This window comes from Cimex lectularius, unplaced genomic scaffold, assembly GCF_000648675.2.
Source record: "Cimex lectularius strain Harlan isolate CLEC.00 unplaced genomic scaffold, Clec_2.1 scaffold109, whole genome shotgun sequence".
In the NCBI taxonomy this organism is placed as follows: Eukaryota; Metazoa; Arthropoda; class Insecta; order Hemiptera; family Cimicidae; genus Cimex; species Cimex lectularius.
Window position 1 is genome coordinate 844,192 of NW_019392781.1, and position 24,382 is coordinate 868,573.

Genomic DNA, 24,382 nt, shown 5'->3' on the forward strand with positions numbered 1-24,382 from the left:
AAAAACGGCTAAAAGTATTTTAATGTCAAAGGGACCATTTGAAAGAAGAGGCACGTAGGAATGTGTAGGAATATCTATCCATAAAAATAGATAAAATATTTCTATAAGAAAATAGGAATATAATTTATCAGAAATTAACCTCGTTTTTTAAATAGAAATTACAGACCAATTTTAATCTTTGATACAGTTATAAAATGCAGTTGAAAATTTCTTTAAAACGAATTACAAACATGAAAATCAATCCACTAGCTTTCGAGAAAAATCATGTTAGAGCTTGGACTAGGAAAGTCAGACACACAGGTCGACAAAATTATCAGTCAAAATATTAATTTACACCGATTTCCGTGAAAGTCGGTATCTAAGGGTTGTAATGCTAGAAACTCATTAATCATGTCAAATCCAAGTTTTGACTATTTTCTGACATACTTTGCCTTCAGAATGTTTGTTAAAATATAAAAAAGTACTATTTTGTTGATTTTTGTTTTTAAATCATACTAAATTAAAATATTCTGCGTCGTAGATGTTAACCACTAATGAAATTAATACACCAAAAATAATATTTTTTAAATCTCTAAATAACAGTTTATGCTCTGGGATTGTAACTGCGACTAAAATTAGATTTTTAAAAAACTTCATTAACCCAATCAATTAAGAAGTCCCTGAAGTCTATTTGTAATGGGCGAGTTGTTATTTGAAAAGTGTGGGTATTTAGGTAATTACTTAGGCTCATTTGTCAACAAAGGCTTAGCTTTGTTAGCAAGCAAAGGCCAAAAGTTATTTCTGATTCTGATTAGTGCAGTTCAGTAATATTACGTATATCCAACAATAAAAATATCCATGTGAAATTCTTCAAAAAAAAAAAAAAAAAAAAAAAAAAAAAAGTCGAAACTTGGACTGTCATGATTTTAGCGTAATAAAACCATTATATACCCGCTGTCTTGCCAGGAAAGAAAATTCAGGGAAGTAACCATTTATTTTTATTGCGTTTATCATTTACATCTTCTCCTAATTGATCTCTTCCTAAGATTCTTTTACTACAGTTGACTTAATTAGTTATTTATTTACCTTTAATTTTTTATCATTGCTTAATTTAATATTTTTAATTCTAATTATAATATTTTACATTTTGTTCATTTGCTTTTTACCTTTTATTAATTAATTTTTCTAAATTTATTATAATGGACATTGACCAACAAAACTCTCCAGCATATATTCAACAAAATTCAAATACATTAATTTTGAAATAGGAGAGGCCAAATATAATTCTGGTTGAATGAATTTATTTATTTACATTGTATAAATTAAAAATGATTAAACAATTATAAATATAAAGTAAATTTAATTAAATGAGCATAAATCGTTATTTAGAGGTAAAAAAAATTTTTTTGGTTAACATAAAAAGAAAAATATTTTACGTATTGGGATATTCTAATTTGATATGATTTAAAAAGATAAATCAACAAAATTCCGTTTTTTTAACAAACATTCTGTAAGCAAAGTAGGCCAGAAAATGATCAAAACTTGGATTTGACCTCATTGTCGTGATTAATTTTAATTATTGCATTTTACATTTTAATCCATCAATGTTCAGTGGTCTAATTGACCATACTAATTATTTCAATTAATTATTCTTTTTATTTAAGGTTTGGTCGAGATGAAAAAGTTAACGTCATGAGCGGAATTCAAACCCAAGACCTTCGGTGATGTGGGTTCGAATCCCACTCGTGACGCTAAAATTTTCATCTCAATCAAGACCGTACATATAAAAGAATGATTAATTTAAATTTTACATTTTTTTCATTTGCTTTTTAGCCTTTATTAATTAATTTGTTTAAATTAATTATAATGGATTTTGTTCAGAAAAAATCTCCAGCACACTCTCAACAAAATTCATATTCAATTGAAACAGGAGGGGTAATATAATTCTGGTTGAGTGAATTTATTTATTTTTGTATATTGTATAAATGATAATATTAATAAAAATTATAAATATAAAGTAAATGTAATTAAATGAGCATAAATCGTTATTTAAAGTTAAAAAATACATCATGTTTTAGTGTATTAATTTCATTGTTGGTGAACATAAAAAGAAAAATATTTTACGACCCAGAATATTCTAATTTGGTATGATTTAAAAAGATAAATCAACAAAATTCTGTTTTTTTGTGTGCATATTTTAACATTCTTTAAGCAAAGTAGGCCAGAAAATGGCCAAAACTCAGATCACATATTTACAGTGGCAACAAAACTTTCACCACTGTGTAAATCATGTTTGATTTATAATACTTTTTTCCCCCCGAATCTTTCTCTTTTTTACAGTTTTATCAGGTGTGTGTTTTTTTAATTTACTTTATCCCTAAATGATAAGGAACTTTTATAATAACGATTATGTAACTGTAGTCGAAGTCTTTATAAACAAGGAAGACCCCACTTTCAACCTTCAATGCCCCACCATAGGAAAATAGTCGTTTTATTGTAGCCGACACCACTCAGCATTTTTACAATCAGCAACCAGCAACAGTTGCAGCCGGAAATTCATTCGATCGAGTCGACATGTCAGGAGGTTCGTGTTTTCAACCACTTCCGGTTCACCCCTTCCTTAATATCCCCTAAACATCCCTCATCCCCTCTGAGGACCCTATGCGTTATATATATTTTGACTTGCGGAAACCCAAACAACTAAACTGAGAGGCAAAAAAAAGCGGTCACCCTTAATTATTTTTATTACTTTTTAAGGGATTTTTAACGGCTAACGTCATTTCGCGCCCTAACAAATCCCTTCTGAGTGCTATACGCCCTGAATCCAAATTTACACTCATAATCTAATCTATTGCCATCCAAAGCTTTAATATTTCCTTTTAAAATTCTTAATTTGGAAGGCCAAATGCCAAAAAAAAAATTAAAATTATAAGCTTTATTCCTATTCTTTAATTAGAATTTCGAATTTTGGTTCCATAAATAATTAAATTAATCCGCATTTGCTTCGTTGTCATAATTGACCATATTATTTATTTAACGAGGGTTTGTAACAGGTGCCTCAGGGTGCCGGTGTTTTTGAAAAAAAAGCCCATTTGTAAGCATGTCGGGTATGAATGCAGGGCCGCTGGATTCGAACCCGGGACCTTTACCTTACAGTGGTGAGTGCCATGTCAATGCCTAAACCGTTGCGCCCACCGACGCCCCTCATATAAATTATTCCGATTAATTATTCTTTTTTCTAAGGTTTTTGGCTGAAATATAATTAATAATTAATTGGAATAATAATTCTTCTTTTTTTTCTTCCATTAAAATACTATAAATACACTAATGCTACTTAACAACAATATTAAAACAAAAAACACAATAACACTTTTTTTCTTTATCATCATTATTAATATTATTATTTAAGGCTAATTAATTAATTATATTTATTTTAATTATTATTATAAATTAATTTTTTTAATGGCTAAGGTAAATTTTTTTACAGGCTGACTATTTTTAATTTTCTCTTAGACAATCCTTCAATTGATTCTTACCATATTTGGTCCGTTTTAAAGGATTAGAAATAAATATTTAAAAATCAATCAATTTAAAAAATTTCCCATAGGTTGTATGGCTGATAATAATTAAATTAATCCATATTTGCTTAGCGGTCATAATTGACCTTATTAATTATTCTTTTTGTCTTTTAAAATGCTAAATTTGGAAGGCCAAATCTATGCAAAAATTTTTTTAAATTATAAAATTTATTCCTATACTACAGTTAGAATTTCGAATTTTTATTCCATAATTTAAACATTTTCCATAGGCTTGTACGGCCAATAATAATTAAATTAATCCATATTTGCTTAGCGGTCATAATTGACTATATTAATTATTCTTTTTATTAAATGACTAAGGTCATTTTACAACTATTTTTAATTTTCTCTTAGACAATCCTCCATTGATTCTTACCATATCTGGTCTATTTTAAAGGATTAGAAATAAATAAACCACATATAAAATCTCCCACTTGTGGTTACAATTCGATTTTGTAAATAAATCATTGAATAGACAATCTCTTCTTTGTTGGCTTTTCTGTAAAGCTTATTCATAACATTCCGTTGGTTTCATTTTTTTTTTTTTAAAGTTGTACCATTTAAGTTTATGTACCATTTAAGTTAGTTTTTACCATTTTAAGTTTCAAATTGTTTGAGTGATGGTTTCAAGCGATACAGATTTGGCTAGAATAGTAGTGTTGGAAGATGGAAGAATTCGAGCATTTGTGGCCAGGGTGCTTAACATTTCCCAGGACAACTGTCCAAACTGTCTTCCATCACTATGAAGATACTAGAGATACTAGAAGATCAAGGAGACGTGGATCAGGTCACCATCGTGTCACATCTCGGAAACATGATTGTTTTATTGTTTTGAATTTACTCCATAACCAATATTCTTCTGTAGAGATCAAGCAGACTTCAGCAAGTTAGAAATGTTAATATCAGTTAACGCACTGCAAGCTGAAGACTTTCAGAAGCTGGGTTAAGTGCAAGAAGGCCTGCTACTGGTACAGAACTTCTGACAAGGCACAGATCAGCTCGGTTAAGTTTTGTAAAAAATTGGTCTGAGCAAAATTGGAGAATCTAGGTTTTGTTTGAGGTCTTAATAAAAGTTACCTTACGTACCCCGTATTTTTCAAGGTAAATGTAAAAAGCAGAATTTTTTAAATTATCTTATTTAATGTACCTGCTGAGTCGATTGGAACAAAAATTAAATTAGTAAACCCTGTAGTTTTCAAGATAAATGAAAAAAAAATTATTGTCTTATTCGATGTAAAATGACCTGCTGAGTCAATTGGAACAGGAAGTCTTTTTTGTTTAGTTTTTCGCATTTATCTCAAAATTTATGGTGTGTATGAGCTTAATTCTCATTCCAATCAACCCAGCAGGACATTGCCTTTGAATAAAACAATAAACAATTTTATCTTAGTGTGCTTTACCTTTTTTTTATCAGTTTGTCTTTCTGTGTAAACTGATATATTTACCCCATCATAACCATTTTAATTAGTCTTTGATGGGCTTTACAGTAGAAGAACTTCTGAAAAAAAATATGCTAAGAAAGTTTTCAACAAGAACGGTAATAGGATGACACGCTTTAATTGGTTTCACATGACTGTGCAAAAAACAAGGACACAATTTTCTGGATGAGTGAATGTGAAATACAAAACTTTGGTAATAAAACGTAAGACCTTAAAATATTCTCAAGTGTAATGACACGGCAAGCAATAATTAACTTTAATGTCTTGTTCTTGTATTTATTTTACAATAAAAAAAAAGAAGTTCTTTCTGATGTGACTCAGAAGTGTAACATATAATGAACTTTAAATGTTCAAATTAAGATAAAGAAAAAATAACGCATAAAAATTCGAGATTGTAAACCAATGATTATTAGGAATTTATTAAGTTAACTAAGAAATAATTGATATTTTTGTTTAAATCAGGCAAGAAAACTATTTAAAAAATTGAATAATTCAGATGTGTCATTCTAATAATCCGTAGACTCAAAACTGTAGATGCCTGACTGGATCTGAGATAATAAAAACGTATAATAACAATTTTTGATATGGTTTGAGGAACATGTAATAACTTTATTAACTAATCTTATTTCAATCCATTTATAAATTTCTTTTCATATCGTTATAGTTTGCCTATCTTCACTGTTTTGATCGGTCTGTTTTTCCATATTTGCAGTCTGCTATTTCTCTGTTTGTCTGTCTCCATAACATCCATTCCATCATTCCATAGTGTTATTTATTTATCTACTATATATCTACATATCTGTATTATTTTATTTTTTTGGGTCCTTTCATTTCTCATTTAACTATTTGTTCACGTTCTGTTTCTTCATTTCATATTTTGCCATTCTGTTAATTACGCTTATCTTTCTGTTACTCTTTTTACTCTTTTCTTTGCTTTACCTTAGCAAGCCTCTTTATTTATGATTGCCTTTCTGTGTGATTATTTGTTTTCTTTAGTTTCATATTTATCTATTTTTCTCTTGTACGTATGACTGTTTCCTATTTTGCCTTCTTGTCATTTTTTTCAGTTCATCTTAGTGTAAACAAAGATTGTCTTTCTATATATTTATTTTTAAATCTTTCAGTTTCTCATTTATATATTTTGCTGCTAGTGTCTCTTCATGTCATATTTTTCCTTCCTGTCAATTTTGCTTCGGTCATTTCTGTTTGTTTACTCCTCCTCGCCTGAGTTAATATCTACGTGTCTTCATATTTATCACTCTCATTATATTTATCATCATATAATATTTATTTAGTTTTTTTTTTATCTTTTAGATTTTATTTATTAATTTGTTCACTAGTGTGTCCAATTATTTTCTATTTCGCCTTCCAGTCTGTTTTGAAATGTTATCTTTCTGTGCATTTACTTTCTTCTCTGCTTTATCATCTTAGTGTGCCTCTTTATTTATCTATTTGACTATTTGAGTGTTCACTTTATGATCTTTTAGTTTCTCATTTATCTATGTTTGCTACTGTGTCTCTTCTTGGTTTCCTGTCAATTTTCTTTTTTTTTAATCTCTTGGTATGCCGTCTCCTCCTCCTGAGTTAATATCTATGTGTTTTTTAATTATCTGATTTTCTTCCTGTGTTATTTTGGTCTTTTAGGTTTTTATTTATTCATTTGTATTCCTCTTCATTTCATATTTTACCTTCCTGTCTATTTTGCTAATGTTTCTTTCTGTGCACTTACTTTTTCTCTGCTTTATTATCTTAGTGCCTCTTCATTTATTATATTGGCTTTCTGTTTATTTTTTTTTTCGATATTTCAGTTTCTCATTTATCTATTTGTTCATTTATGTGTCTTTTCATTTCATAGTTTCCTTTAGTTCCAAATTAAATTGAGATCCCATTTTCAATGCTCCATGTTAATGGTTAATCATCTGAAAATTTAATTTGCTTTGTCTTCAACTTAGTGACGATGAATGAATTCAATGAAGATTAAAATTTCTCACCCTGCCCTGCCTTGATTTTTTTCATACGATTAAACTCGCTTTTAAATCTTGCGATTCAGCCTACAACAAATGGAAATTCACCAAGGATCCATTGAACCTCCTAGGTTTAAAATTTTAAGAAATAAAGTGAGAAATTTAGTTTGCAAAACACAGAAAATGACTTTTCATAAACTAATCGATCATAATTTACCTGTCACATTGGAACATTAGAAAACTTGGTCTTAAAAACAAAGTTGACAGTTCTCATTCATGCCCTGATGTTAATTAATTAAACTCGTTTTTTCCTTCCACGTCCTCTTCCCTCTTCCTGGATATAAAACTCCATTTCTACCATCTAGATCGCCGAAAATTGTCCTTTAATTTTCCAAATATTACTCATGAAAATGTTTTAGAAGCCATCCATACAATTAAATCTAATGATACAGGTTCTGATCTTATGTCTATTAAACTCATAATTTTTCCCTTCATGTTACTTGTGTTATCTAGTTTTTCTTGTGTGTCCATTTGTTTCCTAATTTTTTAAAAATACATAACCCACATTTTGAACTTCTCTTTCGCCTCACCCTGTTTTCATTTCGCCTGGAAGGAAGCCCTAATAGTTATTATTATTGCTGTATTATGTTTATAAAACTTAATTAGTTTCTAATGTAAGTTTGTATAAGGGGACTTAAAGCCCTATTTGTACCTTTAAAATAAATATTTTGTCTTCATGCCAATTTTTATTATTTATATTTGTTTACTCTACAACAGTTTATATGTCAGTGTGTCTTTAATAATCAACTTTTTTTTGCTCTCTATTAGTTTATCTATTTATTTGCTTGTACGCCTCTTCATTTCATATTTTGCTAATTGTCAATTTTGTTCAGTTTATTTTTCTGCACTTTTACTTCTTTTTTCTCTGCTTTAATTTTCTTAGAGTGGCTTTTTATTTATCATATTGTTTTTCGGTGTGTTTTTTTGGTTTTGTTTAGAAACTTATTTATCTTTTTTTTCCTGTGTTTCCAACTGCTTCTGATTTTGCCTTTCTGTCATTTTTTTCCTGTTTATCATTTTATAAATTAACTTTTTCTCTTCTTACTGTAACTTTTTATTTATCAGTATCTTTTAGAGTGTTTATTTGCTTTCTTTTAAGTTCTTGTCTGTATTTCTTTCTGTGTCCGCCTGGTTTCTCTTTTGCCTTTCTCTCAATTTTCCTCAGTTTATTTTTTTGTAAATTTACTTTTTTGTTTGCTTTAATATCTTACATTGCTTATTTATCAGATAGTCTTTTGGAGTGTTTGTTTTCTTTTTAGGTTCTTATCTAGTTTTTCTTTTGTGTCCATTTGTTTCCTGTTCTGTCCATTATTTATATTTATTTATTAATTTAACTTCCTTTAGTATCTTACTGATCTATTTATTCACGTGTGTATCTCTACATGTACTAATTTGCTTGGTTTATCTTTTTGTATGTTTGCATTTTTTTCTCTTAGTATCTTTCTTTTTATTTACTTCATGCCGCATTTTCTCTTAATATCTTCACCGTGTCTTTTTGTTTACTTTTTCTTGTTTATTTCGAATTTTTCCAATATTTAGTTAAGATGTTAAAGATTATCTTAAGAAATGTCTGTTTAAGATTGCAAATGCGGGCCTGGATATCCGAATCCGTTATCGGCGATGAAGGGGCCGAGGGAGAAACTCCTGTACGTAATTTGTGTCCAGCCGAACGGCAAATTGACAAACAAACCCGATTACCTTGCGACCGTCGATGTCGACCCTTCGAGCGATAATTTCTGCAAGGTTGTTTATACTAAAAAACCCAACAATTTGTTTTAATATATAAAACTGCAGGTCATATATAGAACGATGTGTAAACACGCTGGAGACGAGCTTCATCACTTCGGCTGGAACTCTTGCAGCAGCTGTCATGGCGATCCATCAAAAAAACGGAATAAGCTTATCCTGCCTTGCCTAAACAGCGATCGGATTTACGTTTTGGACACCTCTAACCCAAAGCAACCACAAATTCACAAAGTAAAAAAAAATTATATTTTTATTTCGTTTTGGTTTATTGATTTGTTTTTAGGTAATTGAGCCGGAAGAAGTGCACAAACACAATGTTGGGACTCCTCATACGAGCCACTGCTTGGCATCGGGTGAAGTGATGATATCGACGATGGGAGATCCAAAAGGCGAGCCAAAAGGAGAATTTCTACTTCTTGATTCGGATACGTGGATGATCAAAGGGCTTTGGACGAAAGGGGACAAATTCGCTAAATTCGGCTACGATTTCTGGTACCAGCCTTATTTCGACGTTATGATCTCAAGCGAATGGGCAGCTCCAAAATCGACAGGAAAAGGATTCTCAAACGATGATATAAACGACAAGAGTGAGTTTTTTCTCCACCCTCTGGTTATAAAAATTGATCAATGTCGGTATTTTAAGGTTTAACTGGAAGGTGTTTGAACGTGTTCTCTTGGTCGGAGCAGAAGTTCCTTCAGACGATAGATTTGGGAGACGAGGGCATAACGCCACTCGAAATTCGATTCTTGCACAACCCCAAGGAAGCTCAAGGCTATGTCTGCTGCGCCTTCAGTTCCAATGTTTTCAGGTAATCGTTTCGACTCTGTTCGTCCACTTCATGTTCCTATCATCTGTTATTTTAGATTTTTCCAAACTAACGGCACCTGGAAAGCTGAAAAAGTCATAGACATACCGAATAAGAAAGTCAAGGGATGGGCCATGCCAGAAATGCCAGGTAAACAAAGCAAATATACATATTTCATATAGACGGGAGTATAAAGATCTAGAAGAGGTCAAACAAAATAAAATTAATTTTGCCAACCTTTGAAAATAAGCTTTCTACTCCCATCTTTAATTTGCTCACTCTTCTCATTAATTAACATTTCATAATTTAAATTAACCCAGTAATATTTAAACATAAAAATTAAACGTTAATCACTAAATAGACGTAAATTTTTAGGAATGATAACAGATTTGCTTTTATCTCTTGACGATAAATTTCTTTACATGAGCAATTGGTTGCACGGGGACGTCAGACAGTATGACATTACAGATCGGTCCCGACCGAAACTCGTCGGTCAGATATTTTTGGGCGGATCCATAACAAAAACGGGACCGGTTGAAGTCGTCGAAGACGAAGAGCTGACTGTATGCAAAGGCCAAGGCGAATCGTGGACAGATCGTTGATGGATTTCTCTTTCAGGAACAACCTCCGGAAAGGATAGTGAAAGGGACGAAGGTCTATGGAGGAGCGCAGATGCTCCAACTCAGTCTCGACGGGAAAAGGCTCTACGCCACTACTTCTTTGTACTCGGTCTGGGACAGGCAATTTTACCCTGATATGGCAAAGTGTGTAAACAGTAATTCGTGCATGTGATTTCAATAATTAAAAACAGAGAAAGATGCATTGAGAGTGGTAGAGAGAGACAGCTAGAGACAGAGGCCAATATAGATAGACAGATAGGTTAGGTCTGTGCTGCTTTTGACAGAGTAAATAGAAAAAGTTTAATCCTAAAATTATACAATTTGGGTATTTCATCTAAATTTATAAAAGTTATACAGGCATTCTGCACAAATTCAGTCGGCAGTTTATGGTAGAGAAGGCATAACAGATTGGTTTAACTTCTGGGTAAAACAAGGCTGTGTACTTAGCCCAGTCCTATTTGCACTCTTTCTAGACAATTTGCCTGATATGTTGGAAAATCGGTGGAACAGCAATCAAGATTTTGATGCTGATGACATTTTCTCATCTCGGATAACGCCGTCAGCCTTTAAAGAAATGTTTAATTTTTTGAGCATGAATTTGGTTAATATGGCAAATTCTAAAATAATTGTGTTCAAGAAGGGAGGCAGGCATGCTGTTAGGGACCGGTGGATCTTTAACAAAAACTACACCGAAATTGTTCACGAGCATAAGTATCTGGGTGTTTTGTCTTTGTGTTTGTCACTGCTTCATCAAATTATAGAAAAGTATCCACAACAAAACTGGCTCTGATTTCAGCATTTGGCATGATTTTATTTCACAGATTAAAACAATTTATTCAATATGCCACTTGATCCTCTGTTATGCTGCTCACATAGGGGCTATAAAAGGTTTAGGCATCATAATTACATGTTATATTTAGAGACCGAACTAGGCCAGATGTACTCATTTACATTGCAGCTCCATTTCAATTTCATATAAAAAATAATTAAACTCCCAGATTATCACTTGCCAAAAATAGTTGCCCTTGAAATCATTAATTGTAGTGTACTCTGGTTTACAATGTGGAATGACTTCTCTAAGCTGTCATGTGAACTCTTCTCGCCACATAATATAACCAATTGGCCCACTATTTATTAAAATTTGTTTCTGAACTCCAGGAAAGAGTCTCGTCTACTTCACGTTTCTTATTTTACAGACAGTTAGATAGCAGCTCGGGTATGTTTAGCTTAATTACAGACAATTCAAGGTTTGTCTTTGGGTGAACTTTGCTGGCTTTTCAAGATCAGTGGTGATCTTTTATATCTGAATGATGGCCCCTTTTGGACTCTGGAAAATGAACGGTGTCCTCTACGCAAGTCAGGTGTTAGGGAAGATGTTCATTTTTTGGCCGAATCCACCATTTTGTCAGAGATCCGCTGTTTACACTTGAATTATTCTGAAATGGCAAAAGACCAGCTTAATGTTCTATTTAGTATAAGTTTAGGAATTTAATTAAATATGCTCGACACGCCAGGCACTACTGGCTTGAATTAGTAGTGGATTCAATTGCTTATCTTTTATCTTCATTGTTTTCTTTAAATTTTGTTTTCCTTGTTAGTAGTTCTTACTTTTTCCTTTAATTGTTAAAAAAAAGGCACTATTGCTTCTTTACATTATCCACCGACCTCCGGCAGAGAGATTTTCTTTTTCCATGCTGTATAACACTTTCTTTTTCTCATTTAATTGTTACGTACTATACAAATAGTAAAGTATATTATTATTATTATAGATATATAGGTAGATAGACAGATGGATAGATAGATATATAGATAGACAGACAGATAAATAGATCAATCAATAGAGAGTGAGAGGGAGGGGGAGGGGAGGGGAGAGAGAGAGAGAGAGAGAGAGAGAGAGAGAGAGAGAGAGAGAGAGAGAGTATGTTACTATTGATCGCTGAATGTATAATCATATTTAACACTATTTTGCTCTTGTCAGGAACGGCTCTTGTTTACTCTTAATGAACGTTGACACGGACCGAGGCGGATTGACGTTGGACGAGGGATTTTTGGTCGACTTCGGGAAAGAGCCCGACGGCCCCGTTCTTGCGCATGAATGCAGGCATGTCGGACGCCAGTGTCAGCCAATGTTTTCTTAAATGCAGAATTTTATTTTGATTATCTTTTCCAGATACCCCGGCGGAGACTGTACGTCCGATATTTGGCTTGCGGAAGATTTAGGGTTAAAAGAATAAGAAACTGTACATCAACCACCCCGAATACTGTAAATTGCAATTAATTAAGATAATCAATTTTTTATTGGCAAAAATATATCATATTCAATAAAATTAAACATTTTTTTCAGCTTGATAATAATAATATTGTTTAATAATAATAATAATTGTCACCCTGTTGATCTACCCAAATGTTTTATTTTTTGACTATCACTACATTGGTTTATTTCTTTTTATTATCTTAGTATCTTAATTTACAGTAATTCTTAACTACCTTATGTATGTTTGTTTTATCAGTTTCTTATTTATCTGTTCTTGCTGTTCTGGTCAATCTTTTATATACGTCTGACTTTTTACCTCGAAGACTGATTGTTTTTCTGTTCATTTGTTTCCATTTTTTAAAAAATCATACGTACTGTTAGTTTCTTTTATTAGCATTGAGTCTATTACTGATTTATATAAGTTCAAATCAACAGTATGCTCACATTTACAGAGTTGAGATTATCACTTCTCGTAGTCCACCAGCAATTTCAGCTTTTATAATTTACGATAAATTACCTACATGGCTCAAGAATCATCCATCTTGGGGTCAGATCTCGGTATTATACATCCGATCAAATCCATCCATCACACGCTCACTTACCCTTAAATACATTCCTTTCTTATTTACATAACGTTCATTCAATTAGGGTGATGGAGTATTGAATATTTTTTCTCTGCTTTAATATCTTAGTGTGCCTTTTTATTTAGCAGATTTATTTATCTAAGGTTTTTTTCATTTATGTATTCATTGGCTTGTGTCTCTTCCATTCATATTTTGCCTTTCTATCAATATTGCTTTATCACCATTTGCTTACCCCTCTCCCCTGAGTTGATATCTACATGATTTTTTATTTGTTTCTTAAAAGTTTTTATTTATGAATTTGTCACTTGTATGCCCATTTATTTCTTATTTCGCCTTCCTGTCTATTTTTCTGTTTATCTTTCTGTAATTCTTTTTTTGCTTTAATATCTGTGCTTTTTTATTTATCAGATTGTCTTTTTATTTGATTTTCTTTATGTTTCTTATTTATCTATTTGCTCGCTTGAGTTTTTATTTTGTTTTCTTCTATTTTGTTCTCTTCCTTGTGTCCAATCGATTTGCTTTGTTTTATCTTTCTTTATGTTTAACTTTAATTTTGATCATATATAACAAACTCAGGCTCATCTACCACAGAAGCCATGACAAAAACTGAGTTTTTTACATTATGGAGGATTCAAGTAGATTTAAATACAAGACAAGCTTTTTTTAAATATATGTTTATGCTACAGTTTTATCTTGGATTTCTTTATAGTTTATAAGAAATTATTTTTAAAAATGTACAATTAATATACATAATATATACAATTGTTTTTTTTAAACAGTTGATGATTGTTTAAAAAGCTTATTTTTATATGAATGTTTGTTTAATTAGTAATTAAACAGATTCTTTCCATTCGATGTTCTCGACTGTGATGATATACCTTCTTTTTTTTTCTTGGGTCATGCTCATGTCAAATTCAACGGTGTTGCCTTTGACAACATTGAGTTGGTCGGGAAAGGTGATTAAAGTCTGCTTCCAATGGGTCGCCGGGAGGAAAGGAGAAGTTGAGAGCACTTCGCCCATGAGGGTGACTTCGAACCATAGACAAAGGGCATCGCACTGAGTCTGCTCTTTGTTCACGACAAGCCTGATTCTTTTCTTCAAATGCAAGAGATCCTCTTCATTCAACTTAGCGATGTCGAATTTCAAAATAGACATCGGCTCCGATACGATGCTGTCTTTTGTCATGTCTAGAGTGTCGATCATCGGCTTCCCATCGAACAGTGATCTCCATTCGCGGCCAAAATGCGACATATCAACGCCTAAGACATCTTCGTAAGTGCCTAACAGGCTTGGCGCTCTGGTCAGTGATACAAACAGCTCACAGGTATCGGGTATGAGTATGCCGTCCGGTTTGAGAAGACGGTGCTTGGCGTTGACCACACTTGAAAGCATGCCTTCGTGCAAGAGTGTAAACCCCATCCATTCTGAGACGATCACGTCTACTTTTTCGTCTAGTACGACATCCTCAACGGCGCTCTCCACTACCCGGATCACGTCTGTGAAGCCGTTTTCTTCTATAGTTGCTTTAAGTACTGGGATCATACCTTTGGCAGCTTCGACCGCATAGACTTTCCCGGCACCGCTTTTGGCGCAGAGGAGGGACAAAATCCCCGTCCCAGCTCCCAAATCCATCACAGTTTTATCCCTGAAGACGTGAGGGTTGTCGAGTATGGCTTTGCTGTAGGCTTCGCAGCGGCGCTTGTCTTCAAGCATTATACGGTGTACCTCGAGGTCCTCGTAACTCTCGAAATATCCGTCTGTACCTTTATCCATATCCATTATAAATTCAAAAATGAGAAAACTATATGAAACATAAATGATAACAAAACTGACAAAGCCACGTGCCAAACAAAAACCACAGTAAAACCTCCCAATTGATAAGAAGTCCTTATCGCCTCGCCACGTGTCACCAACTGTCATTTTTGCTCAAACGTCCTGCGAAAATTATTTGTTTTACAGGTAAAGCCTAATAAAATTATATAGTAGTTACAAATATATTTAGAGCTAATATAGAGATTCGTTACAAAACATAAATAGTTAATTAAAGAAACAACTGAACTTAAGGTTGGAACAAATGTATTTATTTGCGTAAATGGAGGAATATCGAGTATTCTGGAGGTAGTGTTAATGATTTGTGCTGTGTTTATGTAATTTATTTGCGTGAATGGGAGGTTTTATTTCCAACTACCCCGAGGAATAACGAGTATTCTGGGGTAAAGTGAATGAATGTGTAAATGTCATTTATTAGCGTGAATGAAGAAGTTTATCCCCAATTAACCCGAGAAATATCGAGTACTCTTTGGTAGAGTGAATGCTAACCATACTATCATGTTTTTATCTTGTTTCTGTTTATTTGCATTTGTCTTATTTTATCCACAATTGACGAGGGCCTGAGGTATAGAGAGGCTAGAAATATGACAAAGACAGGAGTGTGGTTATCGTTGTACCATAAAATATCATAACTCAGCTGGAGAAACAGAAAAAGAAATTGGTAGGATTAAAACGCAAAAAAGGTAAGAAAAGAAATGTAAAGCTAAGGACGAGAGTGCTGGTGATGACCCATGTAATTTGCCAATGCTAAAACAATAAACAAAAAATTGGAATTGGCCTTCAGATATATATCAATGCTAACCACACATAAAAATGTAATAATAATAATAACATAATATATAAAAATAGATTACCACATTAATTAAATACAACTTTTTTCCTAGAGTCTACAGTCCTTCATGTTTTTCTTGTACCAAAGATAAAAACCCATCAAAAAGGCTAAAAATTGATCACACCCAGGGAGTACAAAATTCACTGGGAATTGCGTAACACACGTATGTGATATATCCAAAATGCATTGAGGAGTCGGGTGGGCTTTTATTGCCTACGAGCACAAAACGAAAATACATCAGGAAATGTACCGAGTCATCTTTGTGCAGCAATAACCAGGAAGAGAGAGAATATATATATATATATATATATATATATATATATATAGAGAGAGAGAGAGAGAGAGAGGGAGTGAGTGGGAGAGAGATTGTAAGAGAGAGAAACAACTGAAAACNAGAGAGAGAGAGAGAGAGAGAGAGAGAGAGAGAGAGAGAGAGAGAGAGAAGAGTGAGAGAGAAACAACTGAAATCGAGAAAGAGAGAGAGAATCTGAAAAAGAATGTTAGTAAAAAGACAAAAAAAGACCAGGACCAAAGTAAAGTGAACCAATACCAATTCCACTAATTTCAAATATGTTAAAGTGTCCTTTGTCTATTTGCAGCATTATTTTATTTTATACATGAAACGTATGTTTATAAAATAACTTTGTACTATTTTAACAAAACTTCGAAATTAGGATAATTAACAAAACCTACACTTTAATTGTATAAAATAAAAATCTATTTGTAACTGGGTTTTCATTGGTCTAATGGTTAAATAAATTTAGAATTTTAAGTGATTCCCGGTTTATGACGTAACAGAACTGCGAGTTGAAGCTAGGTCTGTGCTGGAATGGGTCGACAAGGGCCAGAGCCAGACTCCAGTTTTGAAGGTAGCTCTGTTACACAAGTGTTATAAACCGTCTCTAAGCTTATTTCCGAGAGGTTACAATAAGGGGAAAATAAAATAAAATTAATTAAATAAAAAAATATATAACAATAGAAAAAAAAATAAAATAAAAAAAGCAGTTTAACTACAGATGAACGGACAGGTGTATGAGTGGAAAAGTGCATGAAATAAAGAGTTTCGATAAAATAGTGAACTGTGACTACAAGTGGTGTAAAAATCCCAGGATCCGCGGGTCGATTATGTGATTGGTCCCGATGCTGAGCGGAAGCGGGGAAAGCTCCAAGTCCCCGAAGGGCAAGGAGGAGAAGAAGTCGTCGAAGGAGGAGGCGAAGGGTCGCCACATCCCGAGCATAGTCGTGACGAGGGGTCGATCCGAGGCAAGGAGCAAGGCGAGGAAGAAGGACGATTTCATCGGGAGGACCCGCAGTTTCGGTGACGAGAGGCGAGGAGGGTTCAGGGGACGTGGGAAACGTCCGGACGACTACTCAGCTCGAAGGTTCCAGGAGAACAAGAAGACACATGAAACCAGCCAGTACAAAACGGGTAATCCATTGTTTTTAAATTTTTCAGTCTGATCGGTTATGTCATGAACATCGGGTCATATCTATCAAGCAAACATGCATCGGTCATGATAGGATGCAGTGGTGAACAATCGCAAACCTCTAACTTTTCAACCAACATGGCTACACAGCCTACCCTTTTCCCGCAGATGTGATATCAGTTTCTGATCGTATCACTAGTATGCTGGTAACTAAAATCTGACAAAATTAGACAGTCAGGACATCAAATATGACATCATTTCTGACTTGTCATATGATTGTCAAAAAGCAAACAGAATTTGAACTTAAGTCATCAAAATTTGTCCATTAGGATCTGACAGTTGGATTATTTAATATTTCATCTGTCGTTGATGTAAGATCAGACACAGATTAATACATTAGTGATATGTTTATATTATAAATATACATTTTTAATTGTTGAATTATGGTAAGAGACAATCTGATAATGTTAGACAGTCAGGACATCAAATCTGACATCAGTTAGCAAAAACAAACAAATTTTGTCCTTCAGACAACCAAATTAGACATTAGGATTAGGCTGTCAAACAATTAGGGGTCTTATCTGTCCCTGGTGTAAAATCAGACTTGGTTTTATACATGTGTGATATGTCTATAATATAAATATCAATTTTTAATGGTTGTGTGTCTGTAAGAAAAAAAAATCTGATGATATTAGACAGTCCAGACATCAAATCTGACAACAATTTTGACATATTCAACAGTTGGAAAAAAGGAAATAAATTTTGACCTTCATACATCCAAATTTGACAATAGGATTAGGTTGTTGGACAATTAGGTGTCTTATCCGACCCTGGTGTAAAATCAGGCTTGGTTTTATACATGTGTGATACGTCTGTGATATAAATATCAATTTTTAATGGTTGAGTGTTTGTAACAGAATAAAATCTGATAATAGTACAAAGGCAAGACATCAAATTTGACAACAGTTTTGGCATATTCAACAGTTGGGAAAAAAAGCAAACAAATTTTGACCCTCATACATCCAAATTTGACAATAGGATCAGACAGTTGGATTATTTGGTATTTAATCTGTCACTATACATGGATTAATACAGATATAATATGGCTATAATATAAATATCAATTTTTAATGGTTGTGTGTCTGTAAGAAAAAATCTGATAATATTAGAAAATCAAGACATCAAATCTGAAACAGTTTTGACACATTCAATAGTTGGAAAAAAAAGCAAATAAATTTTGACTTTCATACATCTAAATTTGGCCATAGGATTAGGTTGTCGGACAATTAGGGGTTTTATCTGAACCTGGTATAAAATCAGACATGGATTAATACATGTGAGATATGTTTATAATATAAGTTTATATTTTTAATGGTTGTATGATGGTAAGAGAATAAAAATTTGATGATATTAGACAAACAAGACATCAAATCTGACAATAGTTTTGACATATTCAACAGTAAGCAAAAAGCAAACAATTTTTGACCTTCAGAACTCTAAATTTGACAACAGGATCAGGTAGACAGTTAATGAGGTGTCTTATCTAACTCTGATGTAAGATTAGGCTTAGAGAAATCCATGTGTCATATAGTTATAAAAATTAATATATGATTTCAACAGTTAAGTGACAGTATAAGAATAAAATTTGACAGGATTAAACAGTCAGTACATAAAATCTGACATCAATTTTGACATTGCTTAATTGTCAAAAAAAAAAAAAAAAAAAAAAAAATTTAACAACCAAATTTGACAGTAGGATAAAACCATTGGAAAATTTGGGATCTAATCTGATGGAGATTTAAGATGAGACCTTGAGACATACAGTGTGCTATCAAATAAATATACATTTTCAAATGTTGGTCACAGTATAACAACCAAATCTTACAAGATTAAACAGGACATGGAATCTGAGAACACTTTTGACAACACAGAGTAGACATGGCATCAAATCAGAACTGTTTTGACTTGGTCTATGGTTGTCGAAAAACAAACAGATTTTGATGTTCTGACATCCAAATTTGATAATAAGATCAGACAATCGGATAATTTGGGATCTTGTCTGACCGTGATGTAACATTAAACTTTGAGAAATAGATGTCTGATATGAGTATAAAAATAATTATACATTTTCAATGATTGAATGACAGTAGGAGAACAAAATTTGACAAGATTAAACAGTCAGTTGAAATCTGCCAAAAACATTTGACTATTCAACAAAAAAACAAAGAAATGCTGAACTTAAGACTCCCAAATTATATACCTTGAACTACAACAAAATATATGTATAATATAATAATATATAACACTTTGGACTACATCAAATCTGTCAACAGTTTCAACATGACCAACGGTTGAAAAAAAAAAAAAAAAAAAAAATAGCTAGAGTAAGTTTGTTGAGCAGTTGAATTTATTATTGTTTGGAGAAGGGGGCGCGAAAAAAACAAAAAATCCAGGGCAATGGTTGGAATTGAACCTACGATCTGGGGTCTATGAGCCAATAGAGTCTAATACACCAACCACTTGTCTACGCTCTCAGATAATTTGGGATGTAATCTGACCCTGATCTTTGAGAAATATATGCAAGATATGTATATTCAAATAAATATAAATTTTGAATGGTTGGATGATGATAAAAGTAGAAAATCTGACAAGATTGGACAGTCAAGACATGGAATTTGATAACAGATTTGAAATGGTCTGTGGTTGTGAATTTTTTTTTTAATGTACTCGTGACAACCTAACTTGACAATAGGAAGTTGGATTCTGTCTGATTTGGGTTTATAAAATACAAATAATTTTTTTTTATTTACGACTGTTGAACATGTGAAAACTGCTGTCAGATTTGATGTCTTGACTGTCTTCTTTGATTGTCAAATTTTAGTGACTGTAGTACAAAGTATATATTTTTTTTCACTAACAATATGTCACAAATAATCAGGTGTTTGTATGATGATATCTGACTATCGGACACGGTTGTCAGATCAGCAAGAGAACAACACATCAGTCTGATTTACTGAAAATTCATGGAAAAAAAATTCTGGCCTTTAGGATGGTTTTAATTTTCAGTACTGCAACAAAAGTATTTTGTTGGGCACTTAGTAGTTAATGTTGTTAGGGATTATTGAACAGTGTATAGTATCAATTGAGGAAAAATTTTGTTCAAATCATCAAACTGATGGTTAGTTCTGTTCAAAATTTTAAAGTAATATTTAAACGCTTGGTAGAAAAGGTGTGATTTTAGGGAAATAAGCAGGGCAAGGCAGTGTGATTTATCCCAATTGACAAACTTGAGCTCTGCATAAAAGTTTTGGTCTACTAATCTTTAAATATTTTGTTATTTGTTTAATATTTTTGCTTTATGATGCAGACTATGTCCCGCTGGTGTATCTGCCCGAGGACTCGAGGATTTCAACCTGTCTCAGGCGCCTCGCACGCGAGGAGGATGAGAAAAAATTCACCTCCCTCTGCAAAATGCTGCAGGATTCTCTGTCACTCCCTGAGAATGCGGCTTACATCCATAGGTCGCTCGTAATGATACTAGAATCGCTTTTTGAGCTCATGTGCACCGGGATGACCCAGCAGTGCAGAAAATGGTCGGCGCAGACGCTTGGCCATGTCGGCTATGTCCTCGAAAAGGATTTCAACAGGTCTTGACAATTTTTGTTAGAATAACTGGATTTTATTGATCATTTTTTTATTTTTATAGATTCATGGATTGGATTTTTAGTAAATTTAATTCAGAAAAGAAAGATTGCAACAGAGTTCTGATCATGACAGCAGTTCTTGAAGTATTTTATTCTTTTTTTCTTCTTTGATTTTTTTTTTTAAAGTTAAGATTTAATGATTTTTATTACAGCTTTCAAAACTCGATAAAAAGGTTCCAAAACTTAATGAATATGCACAGGTACGTGTATTTAAAATATAATTTGAAATAAATCGGTTTTGATGTATTTAATTTTCAGCAATTGATGGCTGGAATTAGGGAAATAATGGAGATAACGGACGTCGGCGATATTTTCATGGTTACGACTGAAATAACGCTGACTCTGACCCACCGGTATCCGGAGACATTCACGCAATATTTCCACGACATGATCGACATCATAGTAGGCTGGCACATAGATCCGATGCAGACCCCTGCTGTCACGAAATGTGCGACACGTTCGCTAAAACGGCTCGCGCCGTACTGGCTTCAGGACATGTCCTTCACCGTCACCCTCCTCCAACAGTTCCTCGAGGATACGGACACATGCTTCGAGGAAATGGCAAGCCCTCAGGAGCTGTCCGAGGACGAAATTCAGATCTCGAACACGGACCAGCTCAGCAAAATCACATCTTTTATCTTGTAAAATCTGTCTTATATGTATAAAAAAAATTGTATATCTAATTTTTTATTTTTTTACATTATCGTTTCAAGAGTTTTCAAGTCTGTATTTAAAGGGTTGGATAAAAATATGGATCCAGCCGTTTGTCCCAGCGTAACTTGGGAATTCTTAGAGAAATCGTTGACTAAAGTTATCACTATTGTATTAAGAAGTTTGACTGTTACTGTTCACAGCAACCTAATAATTGCTGGTAAGTTTCAATTTTAACAGTCTACATATCTGTTTATAAATAAATTAAAAAAAAATATATATTTCAGGGAACAAATGTATAATATTAATACTTAATTTTTTAAATTCGGACTCTGATGAGGTGTACAGCGTCCTGTTGAATTACATATATACGCTTTTTTCGCTGAATGCTATGTCAAAAAAGGCTTTAGCATCATTGTTCAGACTTGTCGCAAAGGTTAGATTTTTTTATTTATAAAGACTTCTTAAGACGTTCTTATGCTGTTTTTAAAGATCTTAGATTCAATGCCGAGCAAGACAACACCTGAGTTTGTCGATACGCTGCTCAAACCGGACTCGATAGTCTTGAAAAAGAGGCTGTCCGTGATAGAGCTGGATGTACTCAAAGTTTATGAATCTTTGCTGCACCATTCCCAGCTGCCCATTTTGCTCTGCGCCTATGGGTAATTATTATTTGACAATTTTAAAAATAGTTTTTACCATTTTTTTTTCTGTTTCAGACATGTTGTCGCGGATTTAGATGCTGCGTTGCGAACGATCAAGCCGAACATGGAAACGCTGGTCATCGGTGAGAATAACCTGCATAAAAATACATCCTACGATAAAGAGATAGTCGAAGAGATTGTTATTTTTCTTTTAAGAGCTATCGCCGAATTAGGTATAAATTTTATTACTGTAATTATTTCGATATATAAGATCGGCATGGTTTTCCAGCTCAGGCGAATAATCCAGTTACTTCGCTTTTCACACTGAAGCCGACAATCTTCGACATTCTCGCCATCCACCTTCCGTCTGCTTTCAGGCCCGCGAGTTACCCAAAACTCCACATAGCTTACATGAAACTGCTCAAATCCCACTGCACGAGGTATTGAACGTCAGCAACGATATCTCGTCATTATTATAAAACCTTTTATTTTTTTAGGAATAATTATTTTGTCTCCTCGGCTAAGATTTTGGCACAAACGAGCAAAAGGCAGCACTTGGTGGATGCGCTTGGTATAGAAACGCCTCAGAGTTCTGCGCCATCTGGTACGCAGATGGTCACGATTATCAACTTGCTCATCGAGAACCTCGTCGACGTATGACTAATTTAAACCGTTGTGTAATTCCACTATATACATTTTTGTTTAAATTCCAGATCCTTGAAGAGAAGAACAAAATTTTTATAATGCAATGGGTAAACGAACTTCTTACCGTGACCAACCGCCAATACAAAAGCCTGTTAAGCTCAGTGGAGATGCTAGAGCTTGTCAAAGGGCTGTGCTATGCTTGTGCCGATTTCAGACCCAACCTCACACTCCAGGGTGTCGCTGTCCTCCAAAGCATCGTGACCAAATTTAAAGGATTATGGCCGGTGAATATTAACAAAAAATTATTTATATCATAAAAAAAATTAAGCAAGGACAGAGGATCTTGGATATTAAGAATATTTGTTGGTTTTTTTGATATTTCTCCACAATTTTTATCGCACAAATTTATTCTGGCTAAGGATCAACCATGATGATCAGTGATAATACTTCAGAGAAATCCCAAATGTATTCAGATTTCTTCCAGCCAGTATTTCAATATTGTGCCCTTGTGAATTTCAATTTCTTGTCTTTGTTTTTATCAAAGTCAAACTCTTTTAGGTTGCTGTTATGTTAGGGTTATAAGCAGGGAGAGGCAAGATGTTGAAAACAAACAAAAAGCGTTCATAATCTTGTTAAGATTGTTTTTAAAAATCACCCTTATTTTGAATTTTTGGAACAAAATTGTGTGTAGGGTGTTATGCTGCCAGTTTAATACTTATTACACACTCGATTTATGAGGTTTTAATTCTAGATAATCCAGTCAGTGAACTTATAGATCATGCTTCAGCATAATCTGAGTCAAAGCGTATTACGATGACTTTTTTATCTTCCACTTCAAACGTTTTCATACTTTTTTTTCTTCTGATTGTTACATTATTTTCAGCCTGAAATTATGAGTAAGCTGCTCGACCTGTGTATATATTTTATGAACTCATCCTGCCCTGAGATAAGGAAGAGATTCCATCTTTTGATGATGGCGTTACCATCACTGATCGTGACATTTTCAATCAACAACTGCGCTTCTGTAAGTTGAATTTTTATAATACGAATTGACAGAAGTTAACCTTTTTCTAAAAAATTATAGTACAAATTCAGTATGATGAACAAGCTGATGCTTAGAAATTATCAAGAAATGGCTCGGAGTATGACAGGAGAGATGACGGCCACGCGGTTCAAGCAGTTAATGAACTACATGCTCTTTGAGGAGAGCGTCGACCCGTATGTTTTATTTATTTATTTTGAATTTTATGCAATAAAAAACTTTTTTTTTGTTAAAGGGAGTTTAAATGGATGACAGAAATCCTAGCGAGCGGTTGGCCGGTGATGGAGCTCGGCTACCAGCACGGCTTAGAAGCGATGAACAGCCTCGGACTCACGACCGAATGGCTCGCTTTTCAAGCAGCGTGCCTCTGCAGGGACAGTAAGCTGCGCACCGCTCTCGGAAAACCACTTGGGACATTCACAGCCATCGAGGGTAACTGTTTTTTTACATGCTAATGCATTTTTAAAATACGTTGATTAGGTAAATTATTCAAAGAAAAAAAAAATCTGTTGAGAATTCAGCGGGAAATCTATTAGTTGTTAAATAATATAAATTTATAATTAAATAATAATAGTC

At 33.4% G+C, this 24,382-nt stretch overlaps 3 protein-coding genes across 5 annotated transcripts in view; 2 read left to right on the forward strand and 1 right to left on the reverse strand.

The window, feature by feature from the left end:
• Window positions 1–2,441: 2,441 nt before the first annotated feature.
• LOC106665972 (selenium-binding protein 1-A) lies at window positions 2,442–12,524 on the forward strand. 2 transcript variants are annotated; one of them, XM_014392806.2, is made up of 10 exons: window positions 2,442–2,563; window positions 8,600–8,763; window positions 8,815–8,997; window positions 9,050–9,353; window positions 9,410–9,575; window positions 9,631–9,722; window positions 9,948–10,135; window positions 10,191–10,336; window positions 12,171–12,293; window positions 12,363–12,524. In XM_014392806.2, exons 1-10 carry the CDS (start codon window positions 2,554–2,556, stop codon window positions 12,424–12,426), a joined length of 1,440 nt encoding a protein of 479 aa, XP_014248292.1. In that variant the 5' UTR covers window positions 2,442–2,553; the 3' UTR covers window positions 12,427–12,524. The 2 variants fall into 2 exon arrangements, with proteins under 2 accessions (XP_014248292.1, XP_024083510.1); XM_024227742.1 differs by lacking the exon at window positions 2,442–2,563 and adding an exon at window positions 3,103–3,137.
• A 906-nt stretch (window positions 12,525–13,430) lies between these two features.
• Window positions 13,431–14,907, reverse strand: LOC106665973 (protein arginine N-methyltransferase 6-like). The gene has a single exon (XM_014392807.2). It carries the CDS (start codon window positions 14,808–14,810, stop codon window positions 13,863–13,865), a length of 948 nt encoding a protein of 315 aa, XP_014248293.1. The 5' UTR covers window positions 14,811–14,907; the 3' UTR covers window positions 13,431–13,862.
• A 1,687-nt stretch (window positions 14,908–16,594) lies between these two features.
• LOC106665938 (serine/threonine-protein kinase SMG1) overlaps window positions 16,595–24,382 on the forward strand; it is an 82,039-nt gene continuing 74,251 nt past the window's right edge. For both annotated transcript variants that reach the window (XM_014392758.2, XM_014392759.2), the window contains exons 1-15: window positions 16,595–17,122; window positions 20,488–20,767; window positions 20,827–20,908; window positions 20,977–21,024; window positions 21,083–21,465; window positions 21,538–21,695; window positions 21,763–21,911; window positions 21,968–22,137; window positions 22,195–22,352; window positions 22,409–22,559; window positions 22,617–22,773; window positions 22,833–23,048; window positions 23,648–23,788; window positions 23,849–23,982; window positions 24,042–24,238. In XM_014392758.2, the coding sequence (XP_014248244.1) occupies window positions 16,834–17,122; window positions 20,488–20,767; window positions 20,827–20,908; window positions 20,977–21,024; window positions 21,083–21,465; window positions 21,538–21,695; window positions 21,763–21,911; window positions 21,968–22,137; window positions 22,195–22,352; window positions 22,409–22,559; window positions 22,617–22,773; window positions 22,833–23,048; window positions 23,648–23,788; window positions 23,849–23,982; window positions 24,042–24,238 (2,713 nt within the window). In that variant the 5' untranslated portion in view covers window positions 16,595–16,833. The remainder of the gene's footprint in view (window positions 17,123–20,487; window positions 20,768–20,826; window positions 20,909–20,976; window positions 21,025–21,082; window positions 21,466–21,537; window positions 21,696–21,762; window positions 21,912–21,967; window positions 22,138–22,194; window positions 22,353–22,408; window positions 22,560–22,616; window positions 22,774–22,832; window positions 23,049–23,647; window positions 23,789–23,848; window positions 23,983–24,041; window positions 24,239–24,382) is intronic.

Excerpts from the sequence above, each read along its gene's own strand:
- LOC106665973 (XM_014392807.2), bottom strand. The coding sequence starts at position 14,810 with ATGGATATGGATAAAGGTACAGACGGATATTTCGAGAGTTACGAGGAC.
- LOC106665972 (XM_014392806.2), top strand. Across the intron at positions 8,998-9,049 it reads AGCAACCACAAATTCACAAA|GTAATTGAGCCGGAAGAAGT; the intron begins GTAAAAAAAAAT and ends ATTTGTTTTTAG. Across the intron at positions 12,294-12,362 it reads GTTCTTGCGCATGAATGCAG|ATACCCCGGCGGAGACTGTA; the intron begins GCATGTCGGACG and ends TATCTTTTCCAG.